Source organism: Myotis davidii, unplaced genomic scaffold, assembly GCF_000327345.1.
Source record: "Myotis davidii unplaced genomic scaffold, ASM32734v1 scaffold946, whole genome shotgun sequence".
In the NCBI taxonomy this organism is placed as follows: domain Eukaryota; kingdom Metazoa; phylum Chordata; class Mammalia; order Chiroptera; family Vespertilionidae; genus Myotis; species Myotis davidii.
In genome coordinates, this window is record NW_006297395.1 from 1,319,449 (window position 1) to 1,340,990 (window position 21,542).

At 47.7% G+C, this 21,542-nt stretch overlaps 1 protein-coding gene across 1 annotated transcript in view; it reads left to right on the plus strand.

The window, feature by feature from the left end:
* The window catches only part of SPON1 (spondin 1), a 267,507-nt gene that overhangs the window by 232,172 nt on the left and 13,793 nt on the right, over positions 1–21,542 (plus strand). The window contains exon 7 of the mRNA XM_006773190.2: positions 12,572–12,636. Within this exon, the coding sequence (XP_006773253.2) occupies positions 12,572–12,636 (65 nt within the window). The remainder of the gene's footprint in view (positions 1–12,571; positions 12,637–21,542) is intronic.

Below are 21,542 nucleotides of genomic sequence, written 5' to 3' on the forward strand. Positions count from 1 at the left end.
GGACCACACCAAGACACATCACAATTAAAATGACAAGAGCAAAAGACAAAGAGAGAATCTTAAAAGCAGCAAGAGAAAAACAGTCAGTTACCTACAAGGGAGCACCCATACGACTGTCAGCTGATTTCTCAACAGAAGCTATGCAGGCCAGAAGGGGGTGGCAAGAAATATTCAAAGTGGCCCTAACCAGCTTGGCTCAGTGGATAGAGCTTCAGCTTGTGGACTGAAGGGTTCCAGGTTTGATTCTGGCCAAGGGCACATGCCTGGGTTGCAGGTTAGATCCCCAGTAGGGCGTGCAGGAGGCAGCCGATCAATGATTCTCATCATTGATGTTTCTATCTCTCTCTCCTCCCTTCCTCTCTGAAATCAATAAAGAAATATATATATTTAAAACAACCATGTTGTACATCTTAAATATAGTAGTCCCCCCCTCCCTTTATCTTTGTTTCACTTTCCACAGTTTCAATTACCCATGGTCAACCATGGTCCAAAAATGTTAAATAGAAAATTCCAGAAATAAATAATTCATGTTTTCTATTGCGTGCAGTTCTGAGTAGTGTGATGAAACCTAGTGCCATCCACTCCATCCCACCTGAGACGTAAATTATCCCATTGCCAAGTATATCCACTCTATACACTCCCCACCAGCTAGTCGCTTAGTAATCATATAGGTTATCAGGTCTACTGTCATGGTATCTCAGTACTGTGTTCAAATAACCCTTATTTTACCTAATAATGGCCCCCAAACTACTAGAGTAGTGATGCCCACAGTTCTGATATGCCAAAGAGAAGCTGTAAAGTGCTTCCTTTAAGTGAAAAGTTGAGTACATACAATAAGATATTTTGAGACAGAGAACTTTCACATAACTTTTATTATAGTATATTATTATAATTGTTCTTTTTACTGTTAGTTATTGGCTAACCTCTTACTGTGCCTCGTTTATAAATTAAGCATTATCATAGGGATATATGTATAGGAAAAAACATAGTGTACATAGGGTTCAAAAGTATCCATGGTTTCAGGCATCCACTGGGGGTCTTGGAACATATCCCCAGAGGATAATGGACAACTGTATATAAATTTTTATTTAAAAAGAAGAAGAAGCCAGCACTTAGAGGAGGAGTTGCTTAAGAAGAAAGAGATAAGGACATTCCAGGCAAAGGAACTCACAATCTTGAGCCAACCTGGACATGGCAGGTAATGTAGGAGATTTACGCTGAAGGGTAGGTCGGCTGAAGTGGGAGATCACAGTGAGACAAGGCAGTGTGGAGTGATATAAATACATCTAAGTGATCATAGTTACCTTTCCATTACCATTCACCTTACATTACAGTATCTCCTTCAATCTTCACGTGTAATTATTAACCCACTAGAGCAGTGGTTCTCAAACTGTGGATCATGACCCCTTTGGGGGTCGAACAACCCTTTCACAGGGGTCGCCTAAGACCATCGGAAAACACATATATAATTACATATTGTTTTTGTGATTAATCACTATGCTTTGATTATGTTCAATTTGTAACAATGAAAATACATCCTGCATATCAGATATTTATGTTATGATCCATAACAGTAGCAAAATTACAGTTATGAAGTAGCAATGAAAATAATTTTATGGTTGGGGGTCACCACAACATGAGGAACTGTATTAAAGGGCCGCGGCATTAGGAAGGTTGAGAACCACTGCACTAGAGGACATATCCCACAAGAGCAGGGACTGTCACCTTGTCCACTGCCCTATGCCCCGTGCCCAGTACAGCCGCTGGTTGCACTCCTCCAAAAAAGGAGCTCAATAAGTATGTTTTACACATGAGGAATCCTTTCAGCGAGGATGAGTGAATTCCCCAAATTTACATAGCACATCAGTGGCTGAGCCGAGATTTGAACTTCAGTCTGCCTTTCTCCACCACACTGCTCTTTAACTCCTGCTCCGTGGTGCCACAATAGTGACTAAAAGGGGGTTTTCACGTCGGGGAACCTACTGTTACCAGGGGAAGCCCGGCAGAGGCTGGCCGTGTATGTGTGATCTTAAATCCCTGGTAGGGACATCACTTTAGTGACAGCCAGCAACACAGTTTCTCCTATTACCTCGAAGATAATCTGAGTGTATGGGGTCTCAGGAATGAGAAGGGTTAAGCTTTTAAAGCTTATCAAGTTGTTCCTTTGCATTTAAATAGCACCATTTAAGAAAGCGGCCTTTCTGGAACCTTATTTGAAGCTTCTGTGCAGCACACCGTAGGGTCTGCTTATTTCTCCCCCATCCAGGTCATTTGGAGCTTCATTACTTAATAATTTGTAAGCTTTTTCTGAAAATCAGTGGATGAAGGGAGATGATGAAGTGAAATATTATATTTAAGGACCCAGCAAAACAGGCTGACAGTATGATACCTGGGCCAGAAGCTTCTTAAGAGAGGAGAGGGAGATCTTAGTGTACAAATGAGTTCTCATTTCCTCTTGAAATTGCTTTTATTTTAAAGATAATGAAGCCTTCCCTACTCTCTTCTCTGTCTCCGCTCACTCCCAGGTACTATGTCCTGTGGCTTTAACTACCACCTACTGTATGTGCTGATGACTTTCAAATGCATACCTCTAGCCTGATCTTGCTCTCGAACTCCAGCCTCAGGTCTCCAACTGCCTACCTGATACCTCCCCTTGGAGTCAGCCTGGACCCTTTTTTTGTTTGACACCCCACATCCAATCCATCAACAGATCTCGTTGCTTCTCCCTTTAAAATAATGTCTTGACCCTGGCCGGTGTGGCTCAGTTGGTCAGAGTGGCATCCGGTAATATATTGAAAGATCTCAGGTTCCATTCCCAGTCAGGGCACATGCCCAGGTTGTGGGTTCAAACCCCAGTTGGGGCGCATGAAGGAGGCAGCCAGCTGATCTCTCTCTCTCTCTCTCTCTCTCTCTCTCTCTCTCTCTCTCCCTCCCTCCCTCTCTCTGAAATCAAAGACATATCTTCAGGTGAGGATAACAAATAATAATAATGTCTTGTATCCGACATCACCTCACCCTCTCTATTGCTCTCTCCAGGTCCAGTCCCTCCCTCCTCCCGCTGGCCCTGTGACAGTGTCCTCCTCCCCTCCCCCACAGCAGAATCGCTAAACACGTGAGTCAGGCCACAGCACTCCTGCTCACCAACCTTTCAGCAGCATCCCCATCCCAGAGAACTTGCAAAAAGTGCCCCTAAGGTCCCCTGGGAGGGCAGCCAAGGCCGGAGGCTTCCTCTAGCTTGTCATTAATTAATTGTTTAATTAACTAATCCATTATTCATCCCTTAATCATTCCCTGCATACCTCCCCCAAGCCAGGCCGGCGCTGGGGACACAGGGAGGACACAGCCCAAGCCCTGCTCTAACATAGGCTTCCAGACTGGACAGGAGCTGTCCTCAGAGGAAGGTGGGGAAGGGAGACAGGGAAGAGGAGCGAGGGGTGTGGAAGGCTGTGCCTTTAAGACCACCGGAGACTGGGCAGGGTTGGGGTGCTGTCCTGACAGGTTGCCTCAGGCACCTTCAACCAGAGCCTTTCCAGCCTCCGGGGCTCCTAGCAGCCAGGCCTGTTTGAAAGCAGCCCCTCCTTCTCCCCCTCTCTCCTGGGTGATGGCAGAGTCTCGCCTGCCCTGGTCCCTTTCCTACTTCCCTGCCTGGCCCTGGCACTAATGTTTTCCTAATTGCTGGACACAGAGAAGGAGGTGGGGAGAAGGGCCTGGGAAGTCAGTCATGAGAGCTGGCGGGACAGGAGAGATGGACATGCCCACCGGACCTGTTCAGCTCCCTGCGTAACTCAGAGGAGAGGTGGGCTTTCTCGAGCATTAGGAAGGACACATTGAAAATCCAGAAAATGAGGTTAAGCCCGGAATTGGCAGTTTGGTCACCGAAGGCTGAGCTAAATCGATGCCTGTGGCTAATAGAGGGGCACAGAAGGACGGCCTCTCGCTCAGGTCAGGGAGTGATGCCCGCGCTCAGAGCTCTCTGCCTGCCACAGACCGACAGCCGGGTGGAGGGCAGTGGGCGCTCTGATGGGCCCTGTCCCTCGCGCTTCAGAAATGCCAAGCTGCTTTCACAAAACTGCCTCTCGGGAAGATTGTTATCTACAAGCATTATGCAATTTCCCATCGGAATTACAGGCTGTGTTTGGAAAGAAATTGGATTTGAAATGCTTCTGTGCAACCACATCACCTTCTTGTGGATCTGTGAATGGGCTTCAGGTACCTTCTCTGGCTTCCAAATAGCTGATGAGACAGCCGCTTCCCAGGGGACCAGGCGAGCTATGGGCGCTTCCAAACAGCCAACCCTGTTTTCCGGGCGTTTCTGGGGGCCAACTCAGGACCTGGGAGCTCTGACCACGGTTCCTAAAGTGACCTCTGTGGCCTGTCCCTCATCCTTCCCTCTCCCACCTGCAGTCCCAGCAGAGTGTTCTGGCTGGCACTCTCCTCCTGCTCATCCAGTGCCCACCACCTCCACACTCAGGTTTCCTGTGTCACCTCACACAGCTCAGGCTCCACCCTAGGCTGAGGGGGTGCTGGTGGATTGGGACTCAGAGGACACGGGCCCCTACCTCATCACAGCCTCTCATCCATTCAGCACTCATTCACTGAGCATGCTCAGAGCATGGTTTTGAACGCTGATAGTACAGCAGCGAGCGAAACAGACCCTATCTTCATGGAGAGACAGATGACAAGAAGTAAATACTAGTAAGTGGCCCGGCCAGCATGGCTCAGTGGTTGAGCATCGACCTACAAACCAGGAGGTCACAGTTCCATTCCTGGCCAGGGTACATGCCCGGGTGACGGGCTTGATCCCCAGTGTGGGGTGTGTAGGAGGCAGCAAATCAATGATTCTCTCTCATCACTGATGTTTCTGTCTCTCCCTCTCCTTTCCTCTCTGAAATCAATAAAAATATATTTTTTAAAAAGTAAATAAGCAAATTACATAGTACCTAGGACAGTGACAAGTGTTCTAGAGAGAAGGTAGTCATGTTAGGTGATGGGGGTCTGCTGGGGGGTTGGGAGGGACTGGGAATTGCTATTGTGAATAGTGTGGTCAGCAGAGGCTTCATTGAGAGGTGACATGTGAGCAAACTGGAGGAGGCAGAGGAATGAGTGCCTGGCAGCTGGAGGACACATTCCTGACACGGGGAGCTGCCTGGCACGTTGAGGAAAAGCAACACATCCAGGGAGGCCGGAAACAGGGTGAGCGAAGGGAAGAGTCATAGGAGATGGGGTTAGTGAGGGGACAGGGGACAGGCAGATCGTGAAGGGTCCTGGGGGCCACGGCACGGTCCCCACTTGCTGTGAGATGTGAAGCCATTAGGAGACTGACCAGAGGAATGACATGGCCACTGTGGAGCTCAGAGGAAGGTGAGGAAAGAGGCAGAGGGATCAGCCAGGCAGCAACTGCAATGAGTGATGATGGGGGGTTGGACCAGGATGGTGGCAGAGCAGGTGACGAAAAGCCATTGGCTCATAAAGACGATTTAGAAGTGGAGATGACAGGATGTGCTGATGGATCAGATGTATAATAGGAGAGAAAGAAGCATCCAGGATGAGAAACTGGAAGGATGGCTTTGCCATTCCATGGAGAGGAAGCGGGGAGGCCAGGTTTGGGGAGAGGACAATCAGGAGTACGATTTCAGACACGTTGAGTTTGAGATGCCAATTGGACATCAGATGAAAACGTTTGACCGTTGATAACAAGCCCGGAGTTCAGAGTCAGGCTGAGGTAGAAGATTTACTTCAGTGGGCAGCAGTGTACATTTAGCTAGTATTTCAGAGCGTGGGACAAGATGACATCACCAAGGCAGTGTGGGCAGGAAAGAGAAGAGGACCAAAGGCTTGAACCTGGGGCACTTCAGTGTTTGGAGGAAGGTGAAGAAGGGCCAGCAAAGGAGACTGGGAAGGGGAGTCCAGTGAGGCGAATGAGGAGGCAGCAAGTGCCAGAGCCAGGCAGACCGAGCTCAGGCAGAGGGAGGGGCCAGCTGGGTCCAGTGCTACGGAGGCGGCATAGAAGCTAAGAGCTGAGCATTGCCCATTGCCGTGGAGAGCTCATGGGTGCCCTTGACCAGAGCAGTTTCAGAGGAGAGAGGTGAGTCTCAGTTACTTCATCTGAGAAATGGGACCATTTGCCTGCTTACCTCAGAGGAGGACAGTGGAAACCAATGAGACTAGGGGCAAACTATAAAGCACCAAGAAATATGAGGTGTCTGTTTTTATTTACGACCCCATAAACCCAGAGGCTGTTGAAATGATGGGAGGGACCGTTGGGCACAATTGACTTTAAAGATGCTTATAGCTCCATTATCACCTCATAAAATGGCTCATTTCCTGCTGCTCATCCCCAGGACACTCACAGAGGGATGACTTTCCACTTCCCTTCAGAGGTGGAAGCCATCAGAATAAATGTTATGGGTGGTAAGTGGGGATTCTGGGAAAGGGTAGAAGCAAAAAAAAAAAAAAAAAAATGGGGCCAAACACTGCTTATTCGGGTCTTAACACAGAATGATGAACGCTGCCCTCCCAGAGGAAACCTGGTGACCCTGCGCTTCCTGGGAGAAAAACTGTCAGCCAGGGGCAACCACATTCTTGCTGGGGAAAAACACACACATACACACACAAAAAAAAAACAAGCAAAATGGGGGAGGAAGAGAGGGAGATAGTGAGGAAGAATAGTCAGGGGAGGCGGGAAGAGCATGAGTTTTGGAGTCAGACACTTCTGTATTGGAATCATGATTCCTGGTGATTTTCAACAAGTCATGTGACTTCTCTGAACCTCAGTTTCCTCATCTGCAAAATGGGATCATAGCTGTTCCCCAAAGGTTTTCATACGAAACAAGCTGATGACTGCACAAAGACGCACGATGGGGCAGGGCTGTCTGTGTGCATGCACGGGTATCACTGTGCATTTAGTGTCATTGGGTTTCCCTGTCTTTGGTAGCCAACAGTTTCTCCCCAACTCAAGGCCCCTGTGCCCCCCCCCCCAACTTCTTCAGAACCAGGGCAGCACTAACGTTGACGGTCTTGTGAACACTGACAATCCTCCGAGTTGGCTGCAATGTTCAGCTCTCGGATATGCTCCCACAGGCGCAGAGGCATGGGCCAACGCTGGGCCTGACCTTTCACCCGGACCCCAGCCGCTTACCCACTCCCAGCTGCCCTCTGCTGTGGTTCCCAGGGCCATGGGTGTGGTCTCCCTGGGATCCCAGGCTGAGGTTTAAACTCTGCCATTGACTGTGTAACTAATTTGGCCAAATAAATGCGTTTCTGAACATTAAAAAGTCTATGCCTACCTTGAAATGTATAGTAAAGATTAAATAAGATACTATGCGAAGGTAATTAGCAAGGGGCCTGGCACAGAAAAACAATAGATCACTGTTATTGTTGTTTCTCCCTGTTTCAGTTGCTTTCCATGTCTCATTATGGATTACGTCCATTTCTCTTCCTGGGGGGAGGAGGCAGGGTGGGTGGGTGGCTCAGACTGCAGGTGTGGGTCAGGACCTGTGATGGTGGGAGAGCCCTCAGGGCCTCCAGGAGCCAAGGGGCCTTAGGATGAGGAACAGGTGTGGTTCAGGACTAGACGATGAAGGCAGAAGGGCAGGACCCAGGAAAATGCCTGCAGAGGAGACAGTGAGGAGCAAGGCAGTGAGGGCATGGGAGGGTCCGTGTGGGGTAAGGTTGGTTCAAACGCCAGCCCCAGCCCTGACCCCCTCTAATTCACATTCTTGCTGTCTGCTCTGCTCAGTTTTGGCATCTCCTGATACCAATGTGATTTCTGCCTCCAACCAGGCCCAAGCCTGTCTTCGCTTCACATGAACCCTCCCTCCTCTGGATCTGACCTTAACCCCTGGCCTTTGTGGGGGCCGTGCGATTCCCACTTGGTCCCAGTAACTAAGAAGTCTGAGTACGGCTGTCACATCTTCCCAATATGTTTATCAAAAGCAAAATGAAAGCACTTGTCCCTGTGAAGATGGACACGAGTGACCTGTAGTTTTTTGGGGAGTTTTAATTTTAATGGGTGTATCTCTGGAAAACTGCTAACGTCATGCAAATGAGGCATGAACTGTGAATGCCTTGAAACACTTTGTTTGAAAAGGGTCCTAGGAGACATGTGTGAGGGCTCTAAGGATCGTTGAAAGATCCTTTCTGTGCCTTAGAGACTTGTGAAAATGGCTTTTCATTTACATCTGAAGTTTGGATGGCTTGCTCTGAATGTTAAATCCTCCATTCTTTAAAATGTAAAACGCCTAGTGCCCAAGTGGCCCCATCCAGGGCTCACCGAGTCATGGAAACATCCTGTCATTTGCACCCTGAGTTTCTGCGTTCTCCTGGGGCTCTGTCGGTTTGTAGATGCAACTGTGCACCCAACTTTCTGTACTCAGGCAGTGCAAATCGATTCTAATACCAGCTTGGCCAGAATATAAATAAGAATGAGAACAGCAGCTAATATTTGTGCTGATAGAGGCACTGTATTAGCACACTTTCTGAATGGTGTTATTTAATCCCCCTAACAATCCAATGCCGTAGATACTCTTGTTAACCCCATTTCACAGGTGAGAAAACTGAGAGGTCAAGAGACTTGCCAAAGGACATGGAACTAGTAAATGGTGAAATCAGGATTTTAACTCAGGTACGACTCCTGAGCTTGGGCTCCCAGCCATACTACATGCCTGCCTTCTGGATGAGTCAATACTAATGAGAATGATAGTATCCGGTGTGTCCAAGGGTGTGACGACATGGGCACATACACATTCTTGCTGGAGTATAAAATAGTACAGGCATCTGAGGACAAATTGGTAGACTCTGCCAAAATTTTCAATGTGCTTCATCTTTTAATCATTCCTGGGAATCTATGACACAGGAACCCTCGGGTTTGCAAAGACAGAAATACATGCCCAAATGTTCATCATAGTATCATTTATGGCAACAATTAAATATCTGCCAATAGTGTTGGTTAAAAAAACATGCAAGAATGCATATAAGCATAACCAATGGACATAAGACACTGGGGGGGTAGCAGAGGCCAGGGGATTGTCAAGGGCGGGGGGGAAAAAAGGAGACATATGTAATGCTCTTTGTAATACTTTAAGCAATAAAAAAAAAAAACCATGCAAGAACATCCATGCTATGGAATTCTACATGTCTATAGAGTAAATGATATGGCTTTGCTTCTTCAGAAATTTACTCATCACCCGTCCATCGCATTTAGATATGGCCATGAACATGCCAGGCACTCTCCAAACCTGCAGGACTTCGGTTCTGCTGGAGAATTTTGATGCAGCAACAAAAATACTTCGCTTTTAAAATGAATGTTGCAGAAGGCTCGTGCATTCCTGGTTCATTGGATGACACAAATGATCGCAAACAAGGAACAATAAGCAGTTGATCCTGCAGATGGTGTGGAACCACCAGATGAAACAAATTCCAGCAGCAAGCTGTTCTAATGCCCACACGCGCGGACCCACCATCCTCCGGGCCTCCATAGCTCTGAAAACTAGACAGAATTTCATCACCATAAATAAACACTAATGATGGGTCCAAACAATTTTTGTTGAGTTATTCTGCAAAAAACAAAATCAATATGTCATTAGTTCGGACTTGAAAACCAAGATTGAATTGCAATGCAAAGCCATCGGAACTTCACGCACACTGATTTATTTTTTTCTTTTTAGTAAAGCATTTTTTTCGAGGGCAAAATGATCATCATCAGACAGTATCTCGTCTCCTGGATTTCTTTTTTATTAGTCTTGACCAAGCTTACCATAATTTGAAGATCTTCAATGTCTTAAAAATCAACAAAAGGAGAGCTACGATGCTGTAGTTACTGACAATGAAAGATTCCCATGATGTAATATTAAAGGAAAATATAAAAATCATGGTGCAGAATAAAATATTCAGTATGAAAGCTGTATCTAATATATGCACACACACACACACACACACACAGTTGCATATGCGTAGTAGAAGGCCTGGAATGATACACCCCAAACTGTAACATTCTGGAGAAGGAGGCAGAAGGCAGGGTAGATGCTAAAGTGGAAAGAGCTCAACATTTACATTGTGTGCTTCTGTGGTGCTAATTTTGTCTACAATAAGCATGGATTACTCTGGAATTAAAAATCTAAAAAGGCCCTAACCAGTTTGGCTCAGTGGATAGAGCATCGGCCTGCAGACTGAAAGGTCCCGGGTTTGATTCCGGTCAAGGGCACTTGCTTGGGTTGCAGGCTTGATCCCCAGTAGGAGACATGCAGGAGGCAGCCGATCAATGATTCTCTCTCATCATTGATGTTTCTATCTCTCTCTCCCTCTCCCTTCCTCTCTGAAATCAATAAAAATATATTTGAAAGAAAATCAAAAAAAGTATACCAGGAATTTAAAAATTATCATGGACGTTGTGGGGAGCTACTAAAGGGTTTAGGCAAGGAATGGATAGGTTGGGGGAGGGTGAGTTGTGGGAAAGCAAGAAGATACAGGAGACTAAGAGACCAGTGAGGAGACTGTGGAGGGGTTCACAGTCGGTAAACACAGTGGGTCTTGGGGCCTGACCGCTGTGAAGGGGTGGGAGACGGAGGAATGATGGCGACGCCTGGTGACTGGTTCAGGCAGCGGGTGGATGTGCCGTTAGCCCAGATGGCACCAGCTGGAGGAGGAGCAGGGCTCCGGGGTCAGATGAAGAGTTCAGTGTGGGACGTGGTCATATGAGATGACCATAGGAAAACCAGGTCATGGGAGACCCAGGGCTGGCATTCGGAAGATAGGTTAGGTCTCACAAGTGACTTCATGATAAGCAGCTTCTCTTAGTTATTCAACAGATATTTATTAGGAATGAATGAGGGAGACATTCTCAACAAATAAGAATGTCTCTCATGAGAAGTGTAAACCTCTCAGGACTTAGACATACTCTCCCTGAAGATGTGTGAATGTGGGGTGTTTATGCACTGAGTGAATCTTTCCTCTGATTAAAAGAGGGAACCCCAGGGAGGCCTGGGCTCAGGAAGAGGCTGCAAGGTTCCCCGGGGTGGCAGTGGATGGGTGCCTCTGTGGCTTGTTCCTGTAGCGCCCAGGCCAACCTGGATCTGGCTGATCTCCTTCTTCTCAAGGACCCACCACCCACCCACTCCTTCCTGGGCTCCAGGCAAGGCGTCCAGATCAAAGGCTTTTTCTAATCTTTGGGCCTGATCCTGGAGACACCTCTGGCCTCCTCCCAGTTTCCTCAGGGCAGTGGGATTTTCTGGGCAAGGTACCAAACTAAGAAGAAATCCACCAACTCATTCCAAATATGTTCTAGGCACCCACAGCCAGGCATGGCTCTAAGAACTGGGGCAGCCCAGCTGGTGTGGCTCAGCGGTCGAGTGCCAACCTATGAACCAGGAGATCATGGTTCGACTCCCAGTCAGGGCACATGCCCAGGTTGTGAGCTCAATCCCCAGTAGGGGGTGTGCAGGAGGCAGCCAATCAATGATTCACTCTCATCATTGCTGTTTCTGTCTCTCTCCCTCTTCTTTCCTCTCTAAAATCAATTAAAAAATATTTTTTAAAAAAACAACTGGGGCAGAGCTGTGAGCCAAACAAGCAAGTCTCCACCCTCCTGGAGCTCAGGGGCTTGTTCAGCCAACAACAAAACTCTTGCTTCCCAGGTGGTGACACCTGGGCTTTTCGGTGTGCAATGGGCAGTGGTGTCTGAACACTGCTGAGCCCAGGCCAGAGGAAGGGGAGGTAGATCCAGAACCAGCTGAATCCACTCTGGGGAACATCCCCAGCCAAAGCCAAATTTGGACTATGGAAGTATTAAGCCTTGAAAAGAGTGCGATACCCCCTCACTCCCAGTGTGTAATTGAAAATAAAAACCCAAACAAATCTCAGAGTTTAGCAAGATCAGCAAAGGTCTGATCCTTCCCCTCACTCTCCACCCCCCATGATGACTTAAAGCTTGCCTTCAAAATGTTAACCATTAGGTTCTTCCTCAAAAAATATTTTAGGTCCTTAGATGTTAAAGGTGCTCTACACACTGTGCAAAGCAAAATGGAGCATAATAGCATGAGTGGCACAGGGGTGTGGGCCCCCAGCTTTATTCTGGCCTCCTCAACCCAAGGAGTTTAATCCGGTGCCTGAGTCTCAACAGCAGGAAAGGCCTTGGGTGTGGCAATGGTTGGGGCCAGTTGTTGGCTGCATTGCAGCTCCTGCCACAGTCCAGGCCCCAGCCAGTATCTGGGCAGAGCACACAGTCTTCCCTCCAGGCTAGACACAATATGGAAGTCTGGCCATCCAAGGAGGAGTCCAGGTCAGAGCCTGGCTCCAGGGGGGAAGAGATGGGCTGAGCTGCAAACCAAAGGTGTGGCTCAGTGGACCCATTGGTGCCCAGGACGCACCAGGCACACTGGACACTCAGCCCCACCTCCTGGGATTACCGGGGCTCCAGGGCTTGCCCACCCTGGGGCTGGATGGCTCCCACACCTGGGCAGGCAGAGCCTCAATAGCAGGTAAGTGAGGGGCGGTAGACAGTGTGACCATGTCAAAGCCCTTTTGTTCCCATGAGCCCAGCTCTCCTCACTAAGTGTCTGTGGTTTGTCTTTTGCAGAGCGATGAGGTCCTCACCGTCATCAAAGCCAAAGCGCAGTGGCCAGCCTGGCAGCCTCTCAACGTGTAAGTAACAGACAGACCCTGGCTCTGCCCTGCCCCTGGCCTGGCCTTGTCCTCAGAGCCACCCACCTAATGGCCACCCCGTGCCAATTGGGTCATTAAAGTTAGCAACACCTCTTAGATGGACAAACAGGTGAGGTGCAGTATCACAGGAGCCCCTATCTTCTCAGGGATGCAGGCTTGGCCTCTGTTTCCTCCAATGGCTCAAATACTGCAGAGGAATCAACTCAGAATAACCAGTAGGTATTCACTTATGTTCTCAGCCACAAATACGTGTGCTCACTCTAAGCAAATCTGCCTCAAGGGAAGCCAGGTTTACCCCAGGTTCCACTCTCAGTCTCCATCTTTTCTGTCTATTCTATCTCTTGGAGATTTCATTCTCCCATGCATTTGGTGGCTACCGGTATGCTGATGGCTCCCAAAACTACCACTCCCCCAGGCAGGTATGTAGGTAGGAAGCTAAATCCATCCATCAATTTCTTAGACACCTCTCTGTGGATGGCCCACATGGACCTTGAATTCATCATATCCAAAATTGAGCCTGGCTGGTGTGACTCAGTGGTCGAGCATCGACCTATGAATCAAGAGGTCATGGTTTGATTCCTGGTCAGGGCACATGCCTGCATTGCGGGCTCAATCCCTAGTTGGGGGCGTGCAGGAGGCAGCTGACCAAGGATTCTCTCTCATCAGTGATGTTTCTATCTCTCTCTCCCTCTCCCTTCCTCTCTGAAATCAATAAAAATATTTTTTACAAAAAACAAAATAGAACCCATCACTGATTCCTATTGGTGCTTCCTTCTGAGTATCTCACAAATCAGTCCTCAGCTGGCCATTCTCCCACCATTAGTTTCTCACTTGGTCTACTCCAATTCTCCCCTCTTCTACGGCTCCCCCATCTGATCCCTCATCCACACTGTTACCAGAGTGATCTTTAAGAATTCAAGTCTGATTCCCTGACTCAGAATCCCTCCGTGACCTCCAGGATCAAGTCTGCACTCCTCAATCCATCTGAGAGGACACAGAGAGCATCACACGCTTCAGCCCCTGCCTCCTTTTGGGGGGCTCATGTCTTACTGCTCCCTACTCTGCACCTCACGGCGGCCACCCTGAATCCCATGAAATTCTTTGAACAAGGCTTGATATCACTTATCCTTTATGGGTACAAAGTCTGGAGCAGACAAAGCTCCCAGTCAAGCACCAGAAAATGGTTTATGAGAATGGCTTGGCTAGCCCCTCTGTGGAGCAGTCTGCTTCCACTAACGATGACACTGATGAAGATGGCAACAACATGAGGGATGTGTGAGATACTCAGTGGGAGAAAAGGCAAACACAAAATGGTAGGAAAGGAAGTACAAGAAAGACTCCAGCAGGAGCGGAGGGAGGAGGAGCACTCACACATGACCAGCTGGTGGCAGGGAAGCTGCTGCCAGGCGCCTGGTGCCCACCTGTTTAACCATTCAGGAAACTAATGGCTCATCCCCTACTATACGCCAGCCCTATACACAGTCCCCGCCCTTTGGAATGGCCAGCCAAGAGGGAGACAGACAATACACAGAGTTCTACCACTCCAGGTCTGCTCTGCACAAGTCCAAGTGGCACCATATGCACAGAATATGAATACTATGGCACTGTGGTAGCCTTGTGGGCTCCAGGGGATAAGTGTCATGGTAAGGATACGAGTGGCTCTGGGAACCCGGAGAAGGAGCCCACACCAGCCCAGGTCAGAGAGAGGTCATGAAGTCTTTGTGCCGGAGGCGCCAAGGGGCTGAGTCTGGAAGGCTGCTCCTAGTCCTGGAGTGGCCCCAGTTGGTGGGACTGAGGTCCTGAGTGGAGGCCTGAAGACAGCTGACCACAGGCAGCCCAGCTGGCTGGATGGAGGCTTCTTCTAGCTTGCTGTGACCTCCAAGCCTTGCTCTGGATCGCCTCTGAGGAAGCTGAGACCAGAGTAAGCTAGCCCTTAAACAACAGGGGTTAGGAGTGCCAACCCTCACACAGCTGATAGTCCACATATAACTTTTGACTCCCCCAAAACTTACCTACTAATAGCCTTCTGTTGACCAGAAGCCTTACCATTAACATAACAGTCGATTGCCACATGGTTACATGCTTTATTTATTGTATACCATATTCTTACAATAAAGTAAGTTAGAAAAAAGAAAAATGTTATTAAGAAGAGAAAATACATGTCATACAGGACTGTATGTATTTATTGAAAAAAAATTCCCCTATATAGGGTAAAAGTAGGCTTACGGTTGTGAGTACATGAAAAACTAAGCTTATTCCTATATTATTATTGACTCTTGTGTTATTTTCCATAGGAACAACGGTAAACCTACTTTGCCCCACCCTGTTAAGTGGACCCGGGCACTTGTTATTCAAGGGTCCCCTGTAGTTGAAAATCTGCTGGGCTTGGAAATGCCTTTCTGTCAAGAAGCAATAGCGAGCCCTAACAAGCTTGGCTCAGTGGATAGAGCGTGAGCTTGCAGACTGAAGGGTCCCAGCTTTGATTCCGGCCTAGGGCACATGCCTGGGTTGCAGGCTCGATTCCCAGCAGGGGGTGTGCAGGAGGCAGCCGATCAGTGATTCTCTCTCATCATTGATGTTTCTATCTCTCTCTCCTTCTCCCTTCAGCTCTGAAATCAATAAAGAAATATATTTTTTTAAAAAAGAAGAAGAAGAAGCAATAGTGGCAGTGCCTGCTGCCCTGTGCTCTAGACTAGTGGGCGGGCATTTGCTGTCTCACGCTATCCCACCAAACAACACTGATGTTAATTCACAAAAGCCCTCAGCCCTCTTTGCATAATTCACATCAATCAGAAAACATGGCCACTCTGAATCCTGTTTGCTCAGGCTCTCTCCTCAGCTTCCCCCAGCTCCCAGGCTCCCAGAGCCTAGATACAAAGAGTTCCTCACTTCTGGTTCTCTGAACAGGCAGGGGCTCAAAGCCAGGAAGGGGTTGGGGACATCTGGGCCACAGAGTTTGTGGATGACAAATTACACCAGTTAGGAAACCTTACACCATATTCCCTTAAGGAGCCTGGGTTTAGATCTTTCTAAACTGTAAAGCAAGATGGTTCAGGAAGGAAAGAGGGAAGAAGGGAGAGAAGAAAGGAAGCGGAGAGAAATCCTTTTACCCTGAGCACCTACTATTTGCCAGATGCCCTACGAGGCACTTACTTTCCTTATCCCACATAATCCTTGCACTAACACCATAATAAACCCCGGAAGGATTATGACCCTCACTTTACAGATGATGGGACTGAGGCTCGGAGGTGGTATGACAGGTCCATCCTCAGCACCCAGCTCCATCAGTGGAGGAGCTGCAATTCAAACAGTATTCAGCTGACTCCAGTGCCTACACTCTCACTACAATTAAGTAACCATTCATTATCCATTTCCTGATCAATCAAAAATATAGGTCAATTGGACTTCTGAGCAGCATGAAATAGCAGTGTGACCACCAACTTGTCTTACTCCCACCAAAAACATACAAACAAAAAACAGTCTTAACTTTCACTTACCCTGTGTCCTATCAGGGATGACTGAGCCTGGCAGGTGTAGCTCAGTTAGTTGAGCATCATGCCATGCACCAGGAGGTCTTAGTTCAATTCCCTGTCAGGGCACATGCCGAGTCACAGGCTCCATCCCCAGTAGGAAGCATGCAGGAGGCAGCCTATCCATGTTTCTCTCTCATCAATGTTTCTCTCTCTCTCTCTCTCTCTCTCTCTCTCTCTCTCTCTCTCCCTCCCTCCCTCCGAAATCAATTTTTTTAAACTTAAAAAGAAAAGGATGACTGAAACATTTAGTTGCTTCAACAAACAGTTTATTGGGGGGTTCTCCAAAGGAAAGTACTGTGAAAGGTTCTTAGGGATCCAGTGGTTAGCAAAGCAGAGCTTCTCATGGAGTTTACAGTTTAATGGGGGAGAGATATTCACCAATGATGTATCAGAGTGTGCGATTGGAACCTCAACCCAGCTTGGGCGGGGGGGGGGGGGGGGGGACGGGGGGGGGGGGGGGAGCGATCAGAGGAATCTTCCTTGAGGAAATGAGAATTGAGCTAAGAGTTAAGGAATCAATAGGAGTTAACTAGGTAAAGAAGCAATGCAAGGGGAGAACATTCTAGAAAGTCTTGAGAGACCATTATGTGCAAAAGCTCTGAGGAGGGAGCAGAGCATAAAGTATGAACAGGGTATATGGTGTAACTATATCCAGAAATCAAAGCTGATCTTGGTGTGGGGCCAACCCATGCAACATTAGGGATTTTGACTATTACATTATGAGTAATGGGAAACCATTGAAGGGTTTTGAGCGGAATGACAACATGATCAGATTTAGGTGAAAATAACAACACTCTGGCTCCAATATGAAAAGGGTAAGAGGAAGAGGTTGCAGAGGTTCAGGGAGAATTGATAGTGACTTTGACTAGGGTGGTGGTGGTGGAGATGGGGAGGCGCAGAGACCTGAGAGATCGACAGGCTGTGGTGATCGGTTAGGTAAGGAGGATTAGAGAGGCAGACAGGGCAAGATGCATAATTAATGAGTTGGTGGGGCCTCTCGTAAGATATGGAACGTCAGATGACGTTCAATGGGAAGATCGTGAATTCGATTCTGGATGGGATGTGTCGGAAATGGCTTCAAGATATCCAGTTGGAGGCAATCCGTACACAGTTAACTGTGAAGCTCTGAAGATCCTGGGGGGAATTATACACTGAGTCAACAAGGAATGGGAGACAGCAACATGGATTGATGAGAGAGAGCTGAAGACTAAGTCAAGGACTTCAGAGTGAGACCCAAGGAGCTCCAACATTTAATGCTGAGGAGGACTCGCCTGCAAAGGAAACAGGAAAGGAATAGGCAAGAAACTGGGGAAGGAGGCTTGGTGTCAGGAAAGCCACATGAAGAAAGCACCTGAGGAGAGAGTGGTCAGCCTGTGTCCGGCGTAGATGAGAAATCAAGTGAGAGTAGAGCTGCAAAATGCCTGTTGGATTTATCAACATGAAGATCCAGGGGTGACCTCATTGGGACTCCTTTCTGTAGAGTGAATGGCGGGAAGTAAACAGCCTGGAACAGGGTGAAATGTGCACAGGAAACGGGGTTATGGAGTCAGTGAGTACAGACAGTCAGTGACGTTTGCTGTGAAAGACGAGGCTGGGCAGGAGCTCCAAGGGGTTGAAAGAATCAATGGACCTTTTTTCTTCTTTGCTTTTCTTTCTTTCTTCCTTCCTTTCTTTCTTTTTTTAAGATTGGAGAGACTTTCTGAAAAATTGGAAAAAAAATATTTGGGCACCCTTCACCCATCCCTCAGACATCCTAAGATAAGACCCCCAGCGAAACAGAATTAATTGATGGCAAACACTCAGACTTCCCAAACACCCAAACCCTCTCCATTCAGGGCTATCAGCTGGTGAAGGGAACACTATTTTCCTTTGATATTCCCCAGCATATACCCCATGTTCCCCTTCTCCCTTCCAAATCTCATTAGGAAGTCAAATTAGAAGCCTCCACGCAGCCAAGTTTTGTTTTGCAGACGCAGCCCTGCCCCCCCTCACTGAGCCCACTCTCGATTGAGGTTAATGGGATTCCAGCCTCCCTCGGGCCAGCGGAAAGCCAGGCTGACCTACTTTGCCAGGTCCTGCCCGTGGAAGCTGACTTGTTTTTCAATGATCTTCATCTTTATCCACAGGACCACTTCTCCAAGGACAGCCACCAATGAACAAATTAGCTGCTGACTTGTTTAGCTCAATAAATCAAGCTGTGGCTCCCACAGCCCAGAGCACAGGTAGAGACAGGAAAGACAAATTCTCAACGAAACCCACATCCGTCACTAGTTCCTCTGGCACCGGAATAGAAAATGCCCAGGGTTCCTGCAAATCAATTCAGAGTGTCCACCACCCAGTTCCTCTGGTCTAGTCTGGATGCGAGGAATTACTGAAACTTTTAAAAAGAAATTCTAGTTCTTTAAAAAATAAAATAGTAGAGATTGTATTTTAAAGAATTTACATTCCTTTTCACATAATGAGTTCCCTTAATTATTCCGGCCACTCTGTTTTAATTAACATTTGATTAGACAACGGTCCCTGTTTTAGAGACAGATGGTGAGGCGAGTGTATTGGAGACATGGTCACCCTCACCAGAAATCCCACCTCTGGAGGACTGTGCCCCATAATCACCCAAGCCATAAGGTCAGAGGCATCTCTCTCCACGGCTGAAGGCACAGCACCCTCCCTGCTCTCTGTAGCACTTGCTCAGACCCACTGATGTCCTCAGGATTGTGAAGGAAGACTGGACCAGAGCATCTAATCAGCCAGATGGACCCGGAACCCTAGATGCCTCCAGGTTATATACAGTTTTCCAAGCCAGGAACCCTTCCTCCACGCACCCAGGCTTTCAGCCTAGTGCATGGATAGAGCGCCCTCTAGTGGTATGATTGAGTTTCTGCAACACCAAAAGCTCTATATTGGGGATTATTTGAAATACATGATGAGGAGACAGAACTCATCATATGAGTGACCTGAGTCTCATAAAATCCTTTATTGCCTCTTTTGTGGTGTTTTTGGAAGTTCTGTTTAGAAATGTTTCCTCTTATCTTTTGAGATTGTGGTGTTTTCTTACGGATTTGGATTAGCTCTGGAGATGTAATAGATAATAACATTTGTCAGTCACACTAACTTAGTGTGACTAGAGGGAGACCTTTTGGCTAACATGTTATTATTTATCTCTAACTCAATACTGCTGTTTTCATGACACAGATGTTTTTAGTTGGTGTCTAATTCAATTAGTTACCTCTGTGGTTGCTTTTACTATTGCAAAGCTGAAAAACTAACTTTCTCTGACAGATCAGAAACCTTGACATTTTTCTTTTGTTCTGGTTGTTTTCTATTTAACACTGGATGTGTGTGTGTGTGTGTGTGTGTGTGTGTGATATTAAATGTGAATATGATATTTTTAAATTACAATTAAGTTAGCCGAACCCCACTTGTGGCACAATCTTTTCTTATCCCCCTAATTTGGAATAAATCTTCTCTAAAGTTCGTGGGAACTCCAGTCTGTGCCACTAATTTATATTTATTTCTTATCCTGAGTATTACATCATTTTAATTTTCATGCTTTAGAACATATTCAGTATATGATATGACCACATCTTTGCTAAAAAGCTGATTAAAATTTAAATCCCACATAGAAAACTGAAACCAATATGGGGAAATGTGGCATATAAGAAAGCATGAGTAAGAATTTTAGTTATGGTTTGGACAAATTAAAGAACTCCGATCATATCTAGCATTTCCTAAGGAAAATTTTATGTATATTCTTATCCATTTCATTATTTTAAATAGCATTTTTATTATCGAAGTAATAAATACGTTGAGGTGATTTTTAAATTAAATTTGAAGGTCAAAGGAAGTACAAGAGCTTTACATTCATTTCTTAGATTAATTCATTTATTTCAACAACTCTTTGAGGCGAATCCACTGCACTGAGATCTAGTTGTGCCCAAGACAAAAATGGCCCCCACTCTCTAGGAGCCCAGTCGGGAAGGTGGAAATCAAACAAGACACTCCATGGAAACACTGAGTTCAGCATGCTCTGAGAAGGTGCACCGGGCCCTCAACAATTGTGGTGAAGTCAGGAGGCACTTCCCGCAGGGCCCGTTATGTAAGCTAGTGGTCGGTCAGGGGTGCATTTTCCAGTCAAGGGGGCAAGAAAAGAGCAGGGCGTAGCCGAAGATTAGAAAACCGCTCCTAGGCCCTTATAGATTCACATGTACCCTATTACCCAGCCTTAAGTCAGGTGTGTGTGCAGGGATTGGTTGCTGCCCGTTTCTGCCTTCTGAAATACATACCAAGGTTTATAGGATCCCTCACTCAGGTTGCAGATTTGGCCAAAATGCATTTGCAGAGAAGAGTTTGCATAAGTCCTTATAAAACCCAAGGTTCTCAGCTGGTAGCATCCATCACTGGGCAGTGTAGCCAGTGGGGGTTGGGTGGGGTTGGTTTGGTTTCTCCAGCTCTGGATTCCTCAGTAGAGCTGTTTTTGTCCCCTTGGGTTATCATGGCGAATAGTGTGACCAGTGGGGTACGGAACATGAACCACTAACCTGACCCAAAGCCACATGCCCAGGGAGCTGGAAAGGTAACAGGTGGAGAGGATGGCCTCTATGGCAATGGAAGTGGAAGGCTGCTCTCCGAGGCACTGCTTGGCTCCAGGGGCCAAGGTCCAAGGAGGGCTGGGGCGTACTGCAGCCCTGCCCAGATGCCAGTGTTCTCTGTCGGGCACTCATGGAAGGCAGCCCCCGGATTGTGTCCTCTTAGTCCCTAGTTGAGCAAGGCTGCAGCTCCCCGGACGCAGGTCTTCCAGGAACCAGGTCTTTAAGGAAGCTGCTAAAACCACTGACCTGCCTGCCAGGACACGCGAGCATGGGGAAGGAAGCGGTCATGGGGAAGGAAGCGGGCGCACGTGATCTCCCGGGCATGGTGATAACAGCTCCGGCACCAGGCCCCAGGCTGAGTGCTGTGAGCACGTGATCTCCCTGAACACTCACAGTAACCGCCTGGGGGATCCCCATGTTGTAGGTTTGGACACTGAGGCACAGAGAGGTTTGGGAATTTGTCCAAGGCTGCGCAGCTATGAGAGGCAGTGCCAGGATGCACCCGGGCTTCCCTCTCTGCGATGCCCATTGTTTGATCCCATCTAGCCTGCCAGGGCCCAAGGGGTCCAGTTCCATGGCTCCTAACCAGGCTGGAGTCCATGCTTTCCTGGGACAGGTGAGGGCAGCCAGAAGCAGCTGGTCCCAACAGAGGGACACAGGGACTCCCAGCAGCTGAGGTGGCCCAGCTGCCAGCTGGACTGAGCAGATGAGCTGGTCCCCAGCCGAGGAGTCCCCGCGGTTAGCAGCCTTGGAGGGGGTGGGG